Source organism: Heliconius melpomene, chromosome 5 (assembly GCF_056956725.1).
Source record: "Heliconius melpomene rosina isolate 202511_hmr_F chromosome 5, ASM5695672v1, whole genome shotgun sequence".
Classification (NCBI taxonomy): domain Eukaryota; kingdom Metazoa; phylum Arthropoda; class Insecta; order Lepidoptera; family Nymphalidae; genus Heliconius; species Heliconius melpomene.
Window position 1 is genome coordinate 3251663 of NC_140393.1, and position 22100 is coordinate 3273762.

General features: G+C 32.2%; 2 protein-coding genes across 6 annotated transcripts in view; one reads left to right on the forward strand and one right to left on the reverse strand.

The window, feature by feature from the left end:
- LOC146538919 (MOXD1 homolog 1-like) overlaps positions 1-5885 on the reverse strand; it is a 66240-nt gene extending 60355 nt beyond the window's left edge. For both annotated transcript variants that reach the window (XM_085185364.1, XM_085185365.1), the window contains exon 1: positions 5674-5885. The gene's annotated coding sequence lies outside the window, so the exon portion shown is untranslated. The remainder of the gene's footprint in view (positions 1-5673) is intronic.
- A 7234-nt stretch (positions 5886-13119) lies between these two features.
- Positions 13120-22100, forward strand: part of LOC146538920 (uncharacterized) — a 161127-nt gene continuing 152146 nt past the window's right edge. For 3 of the 4 annotated variants that reach the window (XM_085185809.1, XM_085185811.1, XM_085185812.1), the window contains exon 1: positions 13121-13379. In XM_085185809.1, coding sequence (XP_085041935.1) covers positions 13358-13379 — 22 coding nt within the window. In that variant the 5' untranslated portion in view covers positions 13121-13357. Of the gene's footprint in view, positions 13380-22100 lie in introns of all 4 variants that reach the window. The other variant, XM_085185810.1, reaches the window with a different exon arrangement.

Sequence of the window (22100 nt, forward strand, 5' to 3'; positions counted from 1 at the left end):
ATCAAAGGTGCTCAGGGCGGCTGTCTCTCGAATCTGACTGTATATTCTCGCATTCATAGATGCCAGAATATCTAAAGGCGGAAAACGTGCCAGTAAGGTCGCTGCCTCATAGGATATCGTACGGTAACCACGTACTATTCTGATAGCCACCCTGCGCTGTAGACTATAAATTTTAGTTCTACAGCGCCGAATTGACAGTCTGTGGGACCAGACAGGGGCACCATAAAGGATCATTGATCGAACAACACCAGCATAAAGCAAACGAACTTCCTCTGTCGGTCCTCCAAGATTAGGTAGTAGACTGTGCAGAGCACCCACTACTTTGTCTATTCGAGGGACTAGGCGGTCAAAGTGTTCTTCAAATCCCCAGCGACTGTCTAATGTGAGCCCTAAGTATTTCATATGCCGACCGACGTGAACCTGATGATCACCTACACGAACATACGTATCAGGTGGCTCCCTACTTCTCGGCAGCCTGTGAAACCATAATGCTTCAGTCTTGTGAGCCGCTATGCGCAATCCCAAGTCATATATTTTTGTGACGATCATTTCAACACCAATCTCTGCAAGCCTTTTAGTATCCTCAAAAGTAGTCCCAGTTGCCAACACCAACGTGTCATCTGCGTAACAAATAACTTCGACATCCCTAGGCAGAACTACACGTAAAACAGCGTCGTAGGCAAGGTTCCATAAAAGTGGCCCTAGGACAGATCCTTGCGGGATCCCACAAGACATCTTTCTATGGATTCTGTAGCCGTTTTGATCCGTGTATGAAATGTATCTATCTCGCAAATAATTCCCAATAATCGCCTGCAGATACACGGGCATCTGATGGTAATTTAGTGACTCGTTAATCGTATCCCAAGGGATAGAATTAAAAGCATTGACAATATCCAAGCTAACCGCAAGAGACATTCTACCCTGGGAAACACTAGGTTCTTACCCTAACTTTCCGTATCCGGCTATGCGGGAAAATGAGTGCAAGTACTTATCTGTACAGTCCTCTTAATAAAATGAATGTGAATATTGACTAATAAATCATATAATGAGAAGAGCAGTAAGTAATTTTGATTATAGAGATCAAAAGCACATGTTATCTCAGCTTTTTGGCAACAGAATTTATTTATTTTTAATGATATAATAAAATATCACGACGATTTTTGATATGTATATACTACTGTATGTACTAATTAGCAAAAGACAAAAAAAATATAAAAGCCTGAAAAAATCTAATTGTACCTAATTTTTTTTTTAGATTCACGCTGTTGAATTCCGCATATAGTAAGTGGGAACCTGGGAATCTAGTGTTAAGTCATTTGGTAGCCCATTAAGATACTTCCATTCTCCATTCTCCGTCGAATTTTTAAGCATTGCATATTGGGTTGCAAAATTGAAAGCCGCGCTATGCCCCGTTTTAAGGAAATATTTGATTCCTCTGAGTAGGAATCGAACACACAATCACAGTGTTTACGGCCGCACTCTTGTGTCACTGGGCCACGACGGCCTAAACTATACAAATTCTTAATTACCTCTTTCATAATTATACAATCAAAATTATTATAACAAAAAAATGCATATACATATATGTATATCTATATTTAAATAAGTATGTTTGTTTATATTTTAAGAAACAACGTCTTTGTTGAACATCGTTTAGACACGAGTTAACATTTACGACCAAATATTTACAATGTCAATAAACCCGCGGAAAGATCGCTATTTGGCATTTGCGAAACTTTAAAGCATGCAAATATTCTTAGACAGTCTAGCTCTAAGTATTTACTTGTTTGGTATGATGGAACTGTAGAGAACCTTCATATTTCTTAGGGCATATGGTACTTAGTTAAGGCGAAGTAGGTATATTACCTTCTTGCGGGATAAGCAAAGGAAACCTAGTGTTTAGACACTTCGTTTCCCACTATCTGCTCCTCGAGACATTCCGTGTTTAGTGGTGGTGGACCAGAGCGTTGAAATGAGAATATTACATATTTCACTCCCCGAATGGGAGTCGAACCTACAACCGTCGCTGATATAAAATAAAAGGATAGGATATAGAAGGATATAAAATAAAATCCCAATGCGGTTTTCACTAATATATGGGTTTAAGAATAAGTTGTACATGTACGTACTATAATTTATATTAAATTAGTTTTTACCTGACTTACCTGAATGACAAGGAGTGTGTAATTGTGTATGACACATGCAATATGTGTCATACACAATTACCGACCGACGAGAGGCAACCGCAAGTGCAGTGGGTTCAATCCAAACGATGTAAAATCGTTTAACCTTCCTCGATCAATGGACAATTCAACACAAACAATATTTCAATTCGAACCAGTATGTTCTGAGATCAGCGAGTTTAACCAAACAAACACTTTAGTTTTATAATATAAAGTATAGATTAAAGTCATAAATATCAAAGAGTAGTAAGTAACGTTGTTGCAAAACATATGTATAGTTTAATACGCAAAAATATAACAGGATATAAGCCCCACGAGTGAAGCCGCGAGCGAAACCCTATCTTAGTGAGTAATAAATCATATGTTTTCCAGTATTCTTAAGTGGTATGCTTTCAAGAAAATCGTTTTAAAAGTGTAATAATGTTTTCACGAAGGCAGAGTTCGCATTACTTCCCACCATGAGTCACTCTCTATACTATGTTAGTTGTGTTAGGAAGGCGATGAAATCTAAAAATACGTGGTCTCATAGGGGTCGAGGCCGCGGCAATAACTAGTGGAGTCAACGGCACTGACGGTAGCTATCATTTAGATAATTATTTTTTAGATTCTAGTTTTATTTTTTATTTATATGTGGTATCGGTAGGATGTAAGTATACTGGTATGAGCTTCAAAAAAGTAATCAATGACAAAAAAAAACGGCAATTTGTGTTATTAAAAGTCGATGATAATAATCTATAATAATAATAGTTAATTTACAATATTAGCAAAAAAAATGTTTAATTCTTTTTAATGTACCTACTCTAAGAGAACATTAAACAGAATAAAAGAAGAGAAACATCTCTCTCTCTCTCTCATCTCTAGTAGAAAATGAAATGAAATAAATAGAAAAAAGAAATTATTTCTATTCTTTTAAATCACATTTAAAAATATAAAAGTAAAACTGTACTAGCTTCGCCATATACATTAAGTACATAACATATTATATTTACATTAATTTCTTTGCTTCTAAGTTATTTGTGGACACCCTACATTACAGGAAGTTAGTATTTAGCTTATCTAGCGCTAGCGTACGCGACACATCCGCGACTTTAACTAGATAATTACTGAACTTAATAACACATAACGAAAATCTTCATCTCAAAATCTATCTCAAATAATAATTATGCTTGTTAACTTTTTTAATTCCTTTGTAAATATTTTTCTAGGGTGTTACCTTTGGGAACTAGTTTTAAGTTAAGTTAAATCATTTTTAACCTAAGTTCCTCTTGTTTCAACGGAACATCACTACCGTCTACATTGAACTATACCGTCGGATCTAAGATACCACTAAATGGCTAGAAAATGCAAATTTGAAGAAATCTCCTTACAAAAAAACATACACCTCGTTGGTTTATCAATTAACGTCAATTGGTTAACTGGTTCGATTTTATTTTATTTTCCTTTTCTAAAAAGAACTTCCCATGAGTTTTAATCGTGTTAATTTAGAAGGAATGCGAGTCTACGTATAGGTTAGCAGGTATGCCAGAGTCGCGGCGGTGTTGAAAGATTTTCGCGATTCTCTAGCGAAGGTATTCTAACAAAATTAATAAATATCTTCTAATTTGTAAGGCTGCGGTGTAACGGGACAGTATGTTGTTTTATTATATAGTTTTATATATTTGATTTAAAGTCATTAAAAGATTTTTATTATTATTTTTTTAGATATATATATTTTCCTTCCTAACTTGTAGTAGATAATTACATTGTATTGCGTGTTGGGTAATGAGCTCAAAAATACGTTTTTAGCTTTATGCTGTATCCTGTATATAGCAAGGTGGACATATGGAACCTGACAAGCTGAGTTAAGACACTCCATTCCCCATTCAGACAATTCCGTCTCTTCTCCACTTTCTGCCGAATTCTTGAGGCATTCCGTGATGAGCGAAGCAACTCAGCGACGCACCGTACTTAGTTACCGGACTGACTAAATAAAAATATTAAATATTGAATTATCTCGAGTGGGAATCGAACACACTACCATCGCGTTTACAATCATACATACTAGTGCACTTACGACGGCCTCGAAAACTATGAACAAATGAAAATATATCCAAAAAGTTTAGCATTAAAAGACTGTTAAAACCATATTTAACATTAAAGATAACTAGCAAAGTTATATTCAAAAAGTTCTATTAGCTTCAACTATAACATTAACATTACACAAGCTTTACCAGACTAACAAATTGTCATACTAATTAGTTATAATTATCTATGATGCAATGAACTATTGTCATAGTTCATTGCATCATAGATAAGACCAGTATCTAGAAATTGTTTAACGACTTTCGTTCATAATGTAATTTTTAAATATATTAATATTGAAATTTGAACTTAAAGATTAAAAGTTTTAAGATATTTGAGGATTAAGAGCTGTTAACAACTAAAATGTTAAGTAAATTGATTCTGTTTATTGAAAAAACTACCTATTTAAGTTAAATAAATATTATAAACGGTACTACTTCATTTAACTGTCGATAACACGAGATAAATTTACCGTAGCCTGGTTAATCCTTATGCGTGAATAATTTTTATTATAGTACGCAACCCTTCTTAAATTACTAATATATTATACACGTTAAATGTACATGTAATTGTGTAAATGAAAAATTAAATATATTTAAATTATAATGCAATTTACATTTACATAATAATAATCATCTTACAAGAAATATGAAATATTAAGATCTAGTCATGAAACTAGTTTACTTAAACTACTTTTTAAATCATTTTTATTATATCAATTTTTCTTATGCTATTTTGTACTGAACAATCTATCTAAAATCTAGCGGGTAATATTTGTGATAACACGATAAGAAAATCATTTCAGAATTTAATTAGTAACAGCGTTAAAAACGTTTTAGTATTAAACAGATTAGATGTTAGATGTTGGCGTCTATCTTTGGCTCAAGACTAGAGTTCAGTGACCGCATGTAAATACCTAATTATCGTTACAAACTTGGATATTGTGAGATTAGTAGGAATAAATATAATATAAATATAGTATAAAAAGACTTAAAATAACATATATTTATAATTTATGATGATATAAGGATTATTCTGGGTCAGGTAAAGTCTCGACAATAAAAAGTAAAATAGCATTGTTGCAGTTCTTATTTAAAACACGTGCCGATCGACATTACTGTATTCGTATTTGTAGACTTACTAATGCACAAAGGTAAGTTAAATAAATAACTAATATAATAGGAACGTATTAAAAGTAGATTGAAATAAATATATTTATAACCCTAATTTCCTCCATTTGTAATAACTATTTTAATAAATTAAGACACTGTCATATGGCTAAAAAAAAATAATTAAACATTTCTATTACAATTCAGATATATAAACAATGAGAACAAACAAAAACCTAACAATAATTCAATAAAAACAATAAATCTGAACGATGCACGTTGCAAAATCGATGCGTCGCAAAAAAAAAACAGGTACTTACTTGTAAATTCGTTGCACTTTTTGTCACTAGAAAGTTATTATCAATATAAATATCCTAGTAATATATTAATAATACATTATCACGAAATAATTTACTTTAAACACTGTTTATTTACGTTCGAAATGTCAGTTCGTAGTCGGTTTTATTATTACGCATGCGCGAAACATTCGACGCGACGGCCAAACCGCGACTGTCGAGAACGAACGTTTTACGTTCGAGTTCGAGTTCGACTCACCGGCACCGGCGTCTGGTGAATGAGATAGAAAGAGAACGAATGGGGAATTAATGGCGTTTTGTGGATACTCAGGTGCGTTAAACCTTTTTATGTTTTGTTTTGTTTTAAGTGGTTTTTTTTTTAATTTTAATAATAACATTGATGAATGATTTTAATGATTTTATTTTTGTGTCAAAATTGCACAATCCTATTAATTATATCGTAACACTGATATGCAGTTGATATGAAATTGATATGCTAATACTTAAAATAACAATATAAATAGTATTTCGGTTAATACTTAATTTTCAATGGCATACTATCAATAAACTCAAACTCACGTCACAAACTCAAATATCATCCACACCATCTGGATGCGTGGCACTCCACTACTGTGCGGTTTCGTAGGAATTTCCTTCCACGCGCCACCGAACTGTGGAATAGCCTACCCGCGGCAGTGTTTCCAGGTTGGTACGATATGGGTACCTTCAAAAAGCGCGTCTATCTCCACCTCAAAGGCCGGCAACGCACCTGTAGCTCCTCTGGTGCTGCACGGGGTCGTGGGCGGCGGTGATCATCATCAGGTGACCCGAACGCTCGTTTGCCTTGTCCTTTTTCCATAAAAAAAAAAAAAAAAATACTATCAATAACGTGGTTGCATTTGAAATTATATATATAAATATCTGCTTTGATTGCTTATGCTCTTGTTTGCTTATGCTAATTTATTGTAACATTAAATTTGTATATTTCACTTTCATTGTGTTTATATTAAGAATTATAGGCTCATGAAAAAATATAATTTGGACTACCTGTTAATTTTACTAAATATGTGTTAAATACACCAAATTGTGAATTTATATATAGGGAGATACATAATTATGGAAGACATTAGGGTAAACAGTATTGTTCCATAAATAAAATGTAACAAAATTATTATGTAACGTTAAGTTGGCGCATTCTCGTTACAGTTGTCCAGGCAATGTCATGAGGCCATGGCTCCCCGATTCAATTAGATTAATCTTATAATCAAGTCATATATTTTGCCCTTTCATGTGAAAATTTATAATGCCATCAAATTAGAGCGAGTTCGTAAGTATATTGCTGTAGATATTAAATAATAGATCAAGTGCGAGACGGACTCCCTCATTGAGGGTTCCGTACCAAATTAACGATTGTAGATTTACAAATAAGACTTGACCAAATCCTCTTTCGTTTCCTTTTGAATTAAAGAACCTGATAATATATATTTTAAATGCGTGTAAAAGTGCTTTGAGGATTATATATAAGTAAGTAAAGCTACATATTAATCAAGCACATATAATTCGTTATTGGTTTTAGTTTAATCTACACCCTAAATATGAATAATACGTTAGACAATATAAAAATATACTAAACCGAACTTACATTCAATTAAATAATTTCTTTTATTTAGTTTATCATCTTCCTTGTATCTTGTTGTATTTTATTATTCACTTACACACTACCATACTAACTTTACAATGCGAGAATTTCCTTTTTTTAGAACGGCTACGTTTTATGATCTGACGTGTTGAATTATTTATTTTCATATTACACAGAATCGTGTTTATATGTATATTTAAGCTGAATTAAAAATAAAAGTATTTAAATATTTTTACACTATTAATAATTTCGTTATATTCATCGTATGATTTTTTTTTCTTTTTTTTTTGATGATCATAATAACAAAAAACTTAACATTTTTGAAAGCCACATAAAGTGTCACAACCCTTACAAGTGTATAAAATAATTATATACATTATTAACTATATTAAGATCAGATTATTCATTCTTGAACGCACAATATGCGTTTTTACAATGAAAGTATAAAAGTATACTGTAATGCCTAAATTTAAGGTTTAATATGATTCGGCTTTCCGTATGCATGTCTTAAAAGCGTTTTGTTCTTACAAAGGTGTGGGGTAGCTCTTTTATTTTTCAAACAGGATATCCTGGGTAGGGCGACGGTTTCCGAACATACGGTTCACTTCGTTTCGGATCTATAAAAAACTCAGCACGTGTTCTGGAGTGGATTTAAAAAATATATTTAATTTGGCATCTTTGAACATGCTCTTTATCCTTAAATTATATCTATTATTAAAATGAAATGTAGCTTGATTTGAGATCATGTATCTCATAGCACAAAGGGATTCTGACAAATTAAACTCTAATATATTTATAAGATCTTCATATAAGAGTGTGTATAATAGAATATTGTAAAAATATAATACATATTTATATTCTAAATTAAAAAATATAATGGCTCCTATTTTTTATAATAACTTAACTTTTAGGCCTTTTAGACTTTTAGCCTACTTCAAAAGTATAATTTTAAAAAGCAAATTAAATTAGCTCTTGAGGTAAATGAAATATAACATGCAAGCTTCACCCACTGCACGAACGTTAAAGTGATACAAAAATGTAACAACATTTTTGTATCCTTTTTATTTTTTTTTAATATTTAATGCAACCTTTTTAGTTTTCTTAATATTTATACAATTTAATGATTTCGTGAAAAATAAATGAAGGACGCCCAATAAAATGTTGGACCATTACGTTGAGACAACACTTCAGATGGCAAAAAGGTAGCGTTTTACTTATTCGTAACTCAATTATGAACCGTAACAAGATTTGAAAGTAGAGCTTTTTCACGTTAAAATTAAAATTGTGCCTAAAAATACAAAATGAAAACTTGTTCAGTTAAATTATCTTCCCACTTTTATTCACAGTATATCAATTTTTTTGTGTAAAAACCTATGTAATATATCTATGTCATATTCAAGATGTATATTAAAAGTATACTATAATTTAATTTTATAATAAAATATATCTATTTAAATATAGTATTATATCACAGTTTATTGTATACCCCAACATTAAGACCGTGGGTGTAGCATTATGAAGACGAATCACCGCATTATTTCATTTATGACATTCATCAAATGGATTTAATAAGACGATTCAAATTTGACCTTGACTACAGTACGTTTATTGTACAGTATTTACAAAATTTAATAATTTTCAAACTTTTAACAATAAAATGTATAAATAGTTAAAAATAAATATCATATTATACACAATGGTAGTAGTCTCACTTGGGTACTATTTATTTTTTAACTAAATGGTTTACTTAAGACCAACAAAAGATTCGCCACCCACAACGCAAAAGTGTTTTAAATTATTGAAAAGAGATTTCCTATCTATCTCGTATAGGTATGATGCATAGGTATGATGGCATGGTTTTACATGGCATTTCATTACAAACTTATGAAATATCATGAGATTGATCAATAGTTACCAGTTTGCAAATAGATCACTAAAATGTGTAAGTTTTGCTATTACATATCTCTGCCAGATGCGTAACCCAAACTAGAGTTATAGCTCTTACGTAAAATCATTTTTACCTGCCGTCATTTTGTCCCGGCATCTTTCATTCAGTAAATTCTTTTGTAGATAGGAAGGTCAGAAGGGAATTCCTTGAAAATGGCAGATATATTGAAACCTCCGACAATTGAGAGTAACAATGTGTCGCATTTGAAAAATACATTTTACTCGGAGCATTCATCTTGCTTGATAAAGTGTGACAATCGCAAAAAGAATAACATACATTTATTTCAATCTGTAACACAAAAATACATTAAAAATGTAAATCAGCCGAACAAAAGGTAACATAAAAAGTAAAATTTACATAATAAGTTGTGGTAAGGTACAAAGTTGTCCCTTTTTGGCTGCGCTTGTACAACATTTGAGTTTTAATATAAAATCATTAAAATTTATCAATATATACGTATATAGTTACAAGCTACATCTTATAATATGTTGGTAACAAATAAAATTTAATTAGAGTTTCTTTTATCTTACCATCAATTATGTTCCCATGGCTCAGGGACACAATCAGTTGTGGGTTCGAGTCCCACTCGGGGGAATGAATACTCTCATAACGAGGCAAAGCGCGGCCTTTAGTTCCGTCAGAAAAAGAAAATGGGTTCCCTATGTCTACCCTGCTATGTGTGGGATATAGCATGAAGCTGAAAAGCTCCTTGTCGGTTTTTCCCTTTATGAACCAAAATTTTGTGTCATAAGTGGGAAATATATTTTAATAGAAATTGATTGAAATAGTATGTTCATTAAGTTTAGAAAAAAAAATCAAAACATTGACTATGCCAATCTATCGAGTAAAGAAATCAAATACTTCCTATTTGTATTTTTTTTATTTAAATCTTCATTGTTTTCGAAATTCCGGATGTACGCAAATCACGAAATGTATAGTGACAAAAAGATGTCACAAGTGTGTTGTTTTTTGTTACGTCAAGTACTTTGGTAAATCGAAAACAATTCAAATAACAAAAGGTTTCGAGTACCTTGACAACCACTGGTTAAGATAAAGGGAGCTGTAGTGGAACTGACACCATTCATCGTTGACGATGAATGGTGTCAGTTCGATGACGATGTTTTATACAAGTTAGAAAGTAACCAAATATTACTTTTTCATCCTATTTTTTTTAAATAAATAAAATATTTTTTTTATTGCAATGGTTTTATTGAAAATAAATATACCTTGGTTTTCCTAATATTTTTTTTACCAATAAGTGTGAAATATGAAGTCTGTTATATTTCGGCAGCCGCCATTTTGAATGTGCAATTTTTATACTGTGCTGTACTCTATCAGACAAGACATTTAATTTGATATCCATGAATAGGATGTTTTAAAATAATATAAAATCTACCATTTTGTACCCATCTTGAATTTGTAATACTACAGTACTAATATAATATTGTCATCAGAGCTAGAGGTATATAAAATTTTAAATCAATCAGTGAAGAGGAAAGGGTAAGATTTCAGTTACTAGATTTGACCTACGACAAAGTCAACCATTATAAAATCGTTTAAAAGCAATCATTGCCAGGTTTATAATTTATTAATCTCACTATTTAACATAATATTGCGATTAGAAAATTAGAAATATTAGAAATATTTAATTCATAAATTACTTAGTTAATATTGCTTAAAAAAAACTTAGTTAATATAAATTAACGTTTTATGCGAATATGATTGAAAAGAGACAATTAATGAGAATATTGCTTTGGAAGTTTAATAACAAGAATTGAAAAACAAGTAGTTTTTTTTAAATGATGAATTAATATTAAATTTTTAGGATAGGATTTATTTATTTTTACTTACTTAATATTTTTGATTATATTTAAGAAGTTAAGCGCCTGCGCTTATTTTATGGCAAGTAATTTTAATGACCAATTGCTAAATATTACTAGAATTCGTGTAGTAATTTCAGGTTTACCTAAATTCATAAGAACTCTTTTAATGGGATTTCTGTTTTCTGTAGATATTTTATGCTCATAAATGTACTCATGATTAAATTATTATTTATTAACATACTATGTTTCTTACAAAAATTGTTTTGAAAGAAAATAACTAAAGTATCAATTAATTAATTTTTCGTTCATTCAAAATCAAGAAATATCTATAAAATAAAATACGAAAAAAGATAAATTTAATTTGAAAAAGAAACTAAGATAAGTAGATAAAGGCGGCAGCATTTTCAGACGGATTTCGCAGACGCTCTGTGAATAACAACTGTATGCGAAAGAAATCAATATGGACGGACTTCAATAAAATTGAAAGGATTTTTAAAGAATCTGTCTATCCTTGAGACAGACTCCTAGTACTTGTTCATTAGTTATTGGAAATTGGACAATGTTCAAAATTAATGTTTTATACGTGTGATTCTCTTTACAGTGCTCGTTACTGGTGCTATATATTTATATATTTTAATGTTAAAGACATAAATGTTTTATTATGTTTCGAAATATAGAATTATTTGAAAGGTATAGTTTTTATATTTTAAAGTTTTATTATTAGTTCTATCTCACTACCTTGTCTAACTATGGTAAAAAGTAAAATATTGGAAGTCTTGGTTAAAAAATCGACTTTTTCTTCACTTCTTGTTAATTGACTTTCGGTTGAAACGCAGTATATAATTTTACATATATAATTACATACTTTTTTTACACGTTCATGGCGGTCAAGTGAGAGTCATGATGAGCATTTTCCATTAACATAACACAAATTCAAGTTCCTGAACATCCGGAAGAACCCTAAAAGTTCAGCTAAACCGTAAGAATTGACAATGCAGACTTGGAAAAACAAATTCTAAAGCGTGAGGCACAGTGTGTGCATCACTTCAATTAATTTCTTAATACATTAGTATAAAAAAATATTAAATATGTAAAATGATATTTCCCATTGACATACAAAAATTAAAGATGTAAATTTCCGTCTTGGGGTTGTAAAGGGCTGGCTTAAGTTTAAAAAATAAGAAAATACCATTTTTGGCATTACCAAAAGTTATTCTTATGGTAGGCAACTTTCATTTAAGTTTGATTGCTAGTCGGGAGTATGATTATTTATAATCAAAATCAGTACTTTTTCCATACGAGCCCGCCCCTTAAAACAAGATATTTCTCATATAAGATCTACATTTTAATGTTCGTTATGAGCAAAAGTAGTAAATGGAAATAGTCATAAAGTTCATATAAACTAAATTGCAAGTGGCCACTAGTGTAAAAATAAATGCTCAGCTTAGTAATGGACGAACACAACATCGAAACTAAAGAAAGAAAATAAAGAATAAAAAAACATATTCACTACATCAAGAGAAAAATAAATATTACCCGCATCTTTTAAGAATCATTGCACAATATGTTAATAGTATAAAATTTGCTACCCTTTTAGTTTTAATGCATAACTCATTCGGCATATTTCACGTCATAGAGCATGTATTCTATTATTCTAAAACAAACTACTATAAAATTGCGAATTCTAAACGAATACTAAAATATTCTCCTAGTAAATAACTGGCTTGCATTTTTCTATTTGTGTTTTCATATTCTTCAATGTAACCTATTAACCTCGTTTGACTCGACCAAAATTGATTCAAATACTGATGCAATGCAGTTCAAGTTCACTTCTGCTTTCGCTACGAGACCAGCTAACGGGCGTCCCGGGTCGTTCTGGTGACCCACATTTTAAATTATTATTTTAATAATATACCCTTTGATGCATTATGCAAAATCTCAACACACTATTACGCAATTAATTCGCTATTTTTGTTTTTGTATGGTGGAGGACGAGGTGGATCGCCCGGACCGTTGTCATGGAGACGGGGGGCGCTGGCGGCGCGCGCCGCATCTCGACGGCAGAAGCGGTGCCGCAATCGCTGCGGAGGCTGTGTCTTACCCTCGCGAAACCTCTTTTGACGTAACGACCACGTTTTGACCTCTGTCACGTCATGCTGGCCCTCTGATAACGATCTGGTGGGCGCAGTGTCGGGTCCTCCTAGTGATAGTGTGTGTGGTGTGGTTATGGTGTGGAGTGAGGGGTCGACGCCGTGACGGGACTGGTTGCGGGGAGGGGCGCTTTTCACGCTTGATATCATGCCTTTCGAATTGAGATCAGGTAAGCTTTGAGCTTAAGCTGTTCTTGTGAATGAATTTCGTTCTGGCAAATGAATGAATGAGTATATTGTTTGATTTAGATATGTAATGTTGGTTGAGAAATTTTCCAAAGATTTGTGTTGAAATATAAAAAATCATAACCTCTTGCGTTACACTTTTCCAATGCAGATTTTGGTCTATGCGCGTGTACGAGTTTTGTTTATGCTGTTTTTTTTTAAATTTTAAATCTTTATAAAGTGGAAATTATATTTTATACTATGTTTATTTTGATGTAATTAAACAAAGAAACATTTTGTCACTTTAATAAGAAATGTTTATTATTATTATATTTATTAACTATCTGTACTAATATTATAAAGCTTAATATTTGTAGAGGTGGCAGGCATTACCCGGTGGCACATGGTTGTCATTGTAAATGCGAGGGCTGTGAGTTTGATTCTTATTCGAGGCAAATAAATATTAAATATTTTCACTTTCTAGCTTTGGTAATGAGATAAAGTGCGGCTTTCAGTTCTGTCACTCAACACAATAACTCAAAGTTTGGCTAAAAGTGGGAAACGGAATTATTAGTTAATGGGAATGAGTATCTTAAAATCCTGCTATGTTTATGCTTACCTCGCTGTATGCGAGATACAGCTTCAGCTTCACGCTGCATTCCGCTAATAGCAGGGTAGGTAGAGGGAACCTAGTGTTAAGATACTAGGTTCCCTGCGAGATACAGCGTGAAGCTAATAAAAGAATAGCTTGTTTAGTTGAACTATTAGTTGCAATAGCAAAAATTAATACATTTTTGTTTTGGATAATTCTTTTATCGAGGAAGACTATAATGCTATATTACATTATGTTAAACGTTTTGACGTAGCCCACAGTAACTGAGGTCATAGTGACCTCTTAAACGTGCGGGCGAATCCACAAGAAAAAAGTAGTTGTTTATAAAAGAATTTAATAGAAGATATTAGACTCTTTAAGGGACAATACGATAATACCATATTATTCCTGGCTGCCGTACCCATTTCAAACGTTGTAGAACCTTTCTACCCGACTACGGCGAAGCAAAAAGGAGGGTCATTTTCTTTTTCGCCCCTAGAAGATATTTCGTGGAACTAACGATAGCGGAAACTGTCAAAGGCACTAAAAAAATAGAAATTTATTTTTCTTTTCTAGGTAGAAGAATATTGTTGTTTTCTCATATTATAACTATCTATATATATATTTGAGAAAAAATGTTATTCGTTCTTCTACTAGTACTAGTAACAGTGTAATAGAAAAACAAACGTGTTTATTTTATTTTTTGTGCGTTTGTGTATAGACGTTGTGTAAAGACTTCACCGATTTAAATGCAGTTTTCACTATTGTATCTTGGCAACTTATCCTTTTAACTTAAAATTTAGTTTCGTTTGTTTTATTTTAATCAATCCATAAAAAAAGTTAGATAAATATTATATTATTTACACTAAATTGCTGTAAAATAACTATTTTATTGAATTGGCTGAAACTATAATTTTTTATACTAATATTTTTTAATAGATATTGTCTTTAAAGTGATCTAGGTTAGTAAATGAATAATGTTACAGTTGAAACGGGCGAAGCCGCCAGCTGATCGCTAGGTACTATATAAAATTTTTAAAGCCTTTTCAACTTCTTGTTTAAGTAATTTAAAAAAATCGACAGTCAGTTAATAAAATAATTAAAACAAAGAGATTTCAATAGAGCAACGGAACTAAGTATATAATGAGAGTCAGTACTTGAGAGCGCTACTTTAGATTACAAAAAGGGATTCGGTATACAATTCTCCTTTTACATTTAGCAATTTGAATGAAAGAGATCGTTCTATGGAAGTCTTATTAAAATTAAATCAAACATTAAAATTCAATTCTTCGTCTCTACAGGCGCTTTTGTTCCTTCGTGTTGCAAATTAGTCACTTTTTTCATTTTATTGATAATATAATGAAACTGTAATATTGTTTTTGTTATAATAAAACTCAGAATGCCTCCAGAATTTAGCTGAAAGTGGGCAATGGACTTGCAATATAATGGACACGGAGTGTTTTAACACTAGCTTCACAAGTTCCCTCTGCTTGTCCTGCTGCATGAGGGATAAATCTGAAACTGAAAAGAAATCTAACTTAACAGCATCCATAAAATTCCTTCTTTTATTTTTTTTGTTTAAATATTTTGTGAATTTTCAAACGTTAAATTTAGGTACTGAAATATTTGCCCATGTTGCGATGTCTGTTTGTCCATAATAAATGTACGTCATTTACAACTTTGAAATGCTACACAGTGTAGCTCGTTCCAGACAAAAGGATTGGCAAGATATATTTTTATAAAAATTCTGTAATTTTGACTGTATATTTAGAAAAAAAATATCAGCTTCACGCTGTATCCCGCACACATTAGGGTAGGCAGAGGGAACCTAGTGTTAAGACACTCCGTTCCCCACTTTCTGTCGAATTTTGGAGGCATTGCGTGTTGAGGGGCAGAACTCAACGCCGCGCTTTGCCTCGACACCAGAGCGAAGAAATGAAAATATAAACGTAAATAAATATTTCACTTCCCCGAGTGGGGATCCAACCCACAACCGTCGCGTTACAGTCACACCCTTGTGCCGCTGGGTCACGATGGCCTCAAATTTTTTTCTCTTAAAATTTTAAATTAGATGATGATATTAGTCTATATTAAAAAAAGTATAGCAATATTGTGAAAATCATTCATCTATATAAAGATATTCATAGATATTCTTTTTAGTATTCCGAATCTTTTGTTATGTGACAAATCTTGTTCGTCGTAAGTTGGCTGCCGTTGACGTAACAATATTATTTTCCCTTTTGGAATAAGAATACAATAAGATTTTTGGTAAAATAAGTTATTAAAGTGTGACTATATATTATATAAATATATCTTTACACAATATCTAATTTACTTCAAAAAATATGTAGAAAGAGAGAAGTGAAAAATCACTTCGTTCATGACTTTTGTGGTGCCCGGTGGACGCCACACTTATAAACTTAATAAAGTTATTTAAATAATGAAATTCAATATGCGAAACTTATATATTTATGCAGCATTTTAATATAAATATAAATTAATGAATTAATAGCTGTATGCAAGTCAAACTTACCAAAAACCCATCACGAAATAAGTAGATTAAATAATTTGCATTAAATTTTATTGTTCAAATGGCAAATGGCAACAAAAATTGATTAAGTAATTATAACTTGCTATTTATAAGAGAGGATGTAGAGACCATCGTGCACACGCTACAGACTGTGAGTTTTATTCCCATTTGTGGACATGAAATATTTAATAATTTCATTTCTTCAACTTCAACTCACTCACAACGCAACGCTTAAGAATTCGGCGGAAAATGTGGTGCGGAACCTGTTAACACTAGGTTCCTTCTGCCTAACCAGAGGGGTACAGCATGAACTTGAAAAAAAAAAATAACATAATCTGTCCCTCCTTGAATTACAATACATTAATATTTACATAAACTATGCATGATGTATCCCACAATAGTCATCATCTACATAATATGAAGGAATAATTGAAAAGTGCCAGAAACGATGTTGTCGTGGATTCTATTCCTACTTCTTTAAGAGAGGTAGTACTCGGTTGACCTTCGGGAACACAGTATCAAAGATACTGGAGGAAGATCACGTAAAAGCATGAGGACCCCCCAGAGGGCATATATGAAGAGGTTGATGACAGTGGACGAGGCGAAAGAGGTATGTAGAGACCTAGCTAGGGATTAAGCGTGAAGCTGTTTGAACGTGATGTAACTTCGTGTAAACGTCATATTTACATTGATACCCACAAACGGACCCAATTGGGAAGTCAATATTCATCTGCAACGATTGACGCGGTAAATTGTTTATCATTCTGCGGCTTGGCGGTATTTGGATATCGGAATGTGGGCCAAGAAATATGTATAATGCTATACGTACTTATAGAACTCTCGTTATGCTTATATTGTATTGTGGATTGTTAATTATAACCTGTGCAGCTGTTTAGTTATGTGGGATTGAAGAGTGTATACGTGATATTGATGTGGGTTCGATTCCCAGAAGCTGGTGTGCTTTTAATGATTTTTTAAAATGGTAGTTCATGGTATTAGATTTTGACAAAATGTGCGAAATTTATTTTTGATCGTGTTGAAAAGATGTTTCATTTCTTCCTGTTTCCTAGATATTACTCTATATCAGATACTAGCAAACTTGGCGGCTTCGCCCGCTTGAACTATATGAATATTTATTAATTATATTTATAAAACTATTTTCAATTTATGGGGTGAATTCTAATATACCGTGAAATACGTGTTTAATGGAATAATTTATAAGAATTTCAAATTTTACAAGAAATATCCCTTCAGTATTATATTATTCAAAATCCCTTCTTAGTGGGTGGGTGTTCACATCATGAAAATAAACATCTGTACAAGATGTCTACTAAATACTTGGTCTTGATAGACGGAGAGACATACCATACGAACAACAAATTGTTTCTATAAGTGTTCCACTTCCTTTTCTTTTAAGTTGAAAAACGAAGTGGCTTTCAATAAATTCTTCTTGTTTACCCATCTCGCGTAGGTGCGTGAAAATAAGTTTTATTTTCATATCATACGCACCAAAAATTTCAATTCGCTCCCTCACTATAATGTTGTTACGAAATATATTTTGTTTTGATGGGGACGTCTATAGGGACTTATCTGTGAATTTCCTGATGCTATATAAAAGTGAAATTGGTAGCTAGTGCGAGCTTAATATTAAAATAATAATATTTTATCAAAATATTATATATTCCTTAACATATCCCCTTGATATCAAATCCCAAAATATGTAAATCCTTTTTTTTTTAACTTCACTCCGTATCCCGCACATAACAGTTTAAGCATAGGGAACCTGGTGTTAAGACACTCCATCCCCATTAAGCTACTTTCAATTTTCACTTTCCGTCGAATTCTAAAGAAATTGCAAATGGCGTAATCCAACGTTTTTACCTCATTACCGCTCATAGCGCTCATTACGAGAGCGAGGAAATAAAAATATTAAACATTGCATTTCCTCTAGCGGGAATCGAACCGAATACCTGTCTCGTTTACTGTCGTTTGTGCCCCTGCACCACAAGTCTTAGTAATATTAGAACTTGTAAACGCAAACAATCCCTTTAAAATTTGTTATTAATTTAGAAAAAAGTTTATCCAATTTAATATAATATAAAAGGACTTGTCCTCACTGACTGAGGTAAGACGCACGCACAGCCGTAACCGCTGTGCGTAGAAACGTTAAATTTGGACAAAAGTTTACTTTCGTAATCTGGATATCCACTAAGAAGGGATTTTGAAAAATTTTAACCCTAAAGGGGTGAAATAGGGGTTCAAAGTTTGTATGGAAAAATATCTAAATCGGCACCGATTTTTATAAAATTTGAAATATAGATTTTTAAAAGTATTTAATTGAACACGTGTTTCATCGTTTTCTAGAATTCTCCCCCTAAGGGTGCAAATAAGGGGTTGAAAGTTTGTATAGGTTTTTTTTAAATCGTCACCAATTTTTATAAAATTTGAAATTCAGACTCTTAAACGTATATAATTAAACACATGTTTCATGGTTTTCTAGAATTCACCCCCTAAGGGTGCAAATTAGGGGTTGAAAGTTTGTATGGGAAAATTCTTAAATCGCCACCGATTTTTATAAAATTTGATATTTAGACTCTTAAAAATATTTAATTGAACATATGTTTCATGGTTTTCTAGAATTTACCCCCTAAGGGTGCAAATAAGGGGTTGAAAGTTTGTATGGAAGAATCTTTAAATCGCCACCGATTTTTATAAAATTTGAAATTTAGACTCTTAAAAATATTTCATTGAACACCTGTTTCATGAGTTATTAGAATTCACCCTTAAATACGCAAGCGAAGCTGCGCGCGTCCGCTAGTTTAATATAAAAATTCAACCTAGTTTCATATTTCGAGCTTAGTTATTTAGCTTTTGAAAGTTATAATCCATTCATTTATCTATGCGGCTTTTGTTTCTACGTAAAATATTTTAGTTTCTTGTGAGCTATTTTATAAAGATGAAGTATTATTTCTTAGTTTTTTTGATAATAAAATTAGAATGAAAAAAATCATAGTTTTAAGTATTGTTTTCAAAATATTTGGAATTTAATTATTCGCGTTCAGTTTTACTGGAAAAGCGAAGGCGGACGCAAACAAAAGTGAATTTAAATTCGGTTACAGAGAGTTTCAAAGGATTAAAGTTGTAACTACAAAATGTTTTCGATCAAATATGTTAATGACATTTTAAATTAAATTAAAATCAGCTTTACGCTGTAAAGTTGCCCCTTATTTTATGACGAATTTTTCGAGGCATTGTGTGTTGAGTGGCGGATCTTAGCGCCGGGCTTTTGTTTTGGTGCCGAGGCCATCGTGGCACAGGGGTCAACTAACTCGAGGATTGTGAGTTCGATTCCCACTCGAGTGAAGGAATTATTATTTATCATTATTTTAATTTTTTCGCTCTATCACCAAAGCGACATTTTAGCTTTATTAAAAAAAGCTTCTTTTGAAGATTGAGAAAATAAATTAAGTAGCATCCTGCCGAATTCGTCAAATGGAGGCTTAGAGCATTCAGAAAGGGCGGACATTTAATGAAACCCAGCGATTCGGTTCTTTTCACTTGCCTAATGAATGGAATGACAAGTAAATGTCCTTTATTTTTCTGGGTTTCCAAGTGGTTATAGGTTATATAGTTTTATATATATAATTTTACTTTATTTCAATGGAATTACTGACTAATCACTAATAGGTTCACGCTTTTCCTGTATTCTGGTTAATGAGCAGAGAAAACCTAGTGTTAAGGCACTCCGTTCTCCACTTTCCACACAAATTTTGAAACATTGCAGATAGAGTGGCTTAACTTAACGCCGTTCGACCAAATTAATAAAATATTGCGAATTCAAATTAGTTAATTCAGTTCTGTTGCTAGTTACCTACTGTAGTACAAAAAAATCACCTCATTAATTCTACACACGTTCTCTTTGTGGGTCAACGAGTCCACAACGGCCACGTTTTCAGTTTCTCATCGGATTTATTCGTTGCGAACAGATTAGAGGTAATTTTCTAATTACCTTTAATTATTGAGGTCAGGGGGATTATCCAGGCGCAGAGGTACAAACTATAAACGTGATAGGTTGTGGGTTCGATTCCCAATGGAGGAAAATGTAAAATTAAATATTTTCATATTATCGCTCTAGTGTTGATTTCTGCCACTCAACACGCCTCCAGATGCTAATGCCTCAAGACTTCGGCGACAAATGAGAGGCGGGGCGTCTTAAGTTAAGATTAATAACGCTAGGTGTCCTCTGCCTACTCATCTGTGCTCGGATTATTTTTAAAAAAATATTGAAAATTACTTTAAATAAGCATTTACTATACTGATAATAAATTGAACCGGCGTGTACTTATTTTTCATAATAAAAACACATATTCACCTTCCCTCTTATATTTTATGACCTCGCGAGTGTAATTTAATTTATTAAAACGTTATTTTTATTGTGAATGTACGTTTGTCACAAATAAATACGCACCCGAAATACAGAAATGATGCTCAAATGGTGGATTTCATTTAGGAAATATGTTTTTCTTTTTCATATAGCTCGGATGGACTTTTTGCTTAAAAGTAATTTCAATGTGGAAGAAGATATTTAAAAATCTGTGTAGCATAAATGCTTTTTGTATGTTTATTTTAATTTAATATTCAGATATTAAAATACATTATAGAGATGTAATGGAGTTATGTTTGATCATATAATTTTCTTTTAGGTTATAGGTTGAAATTTAGTTCGAAGGAATATTAATGATTTTTATAATAGAAATGTTGATTTGTGTGTATGTGTTGAAGCAAAACACGGTGTTTAGTTCCACCACTCAACACATAATGCCCCTAGAATTCAGCGGGAAATGGAGTGTCTCAACACCAGGTTCATAATATTTATTCATTTCTCAATACCAGAAGCATACTGATATATGTATATTGTATATTACTTGGACACTTTTAGTTAAGTTTTCAGTTAAGTCGTCCTACAAGATGTATTATAAGATAAAATGTGAGTCAATTCAGATAAAATGGTGAAAACGGTGAAGACAAAGAAGAATCTTTCGTTATGTGATTTCGTAAGGTGAATATTTTCATTGAACGGTTGATAGAAGTTTGTCGCGATCTTGATTTAAGATACAAAGTGGTGCAGTATTACAAAGTATATGAAAGTTTTCTTTTTGTCAATGAATAGAAAAGGATGTCGAGAGTAATATAGAGAGAAATAATAAATTGCTCTAGTTGAAGACAAGCTACTATTTTTGAGTTGGTACTATTGTTTCAATAATCTATTAAAATTCAGAAAATAACCAGAATAATACAAAATTTGAATCATTTTTTTAGCGTCATTCTGTATCTCGCACACAGCAGGGAAGTCAAAGGGAACCTTTTAGGACCCTCCATTTTCTGCTGAATTCTGGAAGCATTGCATATTAAATGACAAAACTCACTTCATACGCCGCGCTTTGCCCCGAAACCGGAAGAAAATATTAAATATTTCAATTCATCGAGTGGAAATCGAACTCACAACCTGTCACAAACATTTATGCCTCTGTAACACGACTGGCTTCAACACTATGTAATAGTAATCTTCATAAAATACGAAGTTAACTAAATGCAAGTAACTAC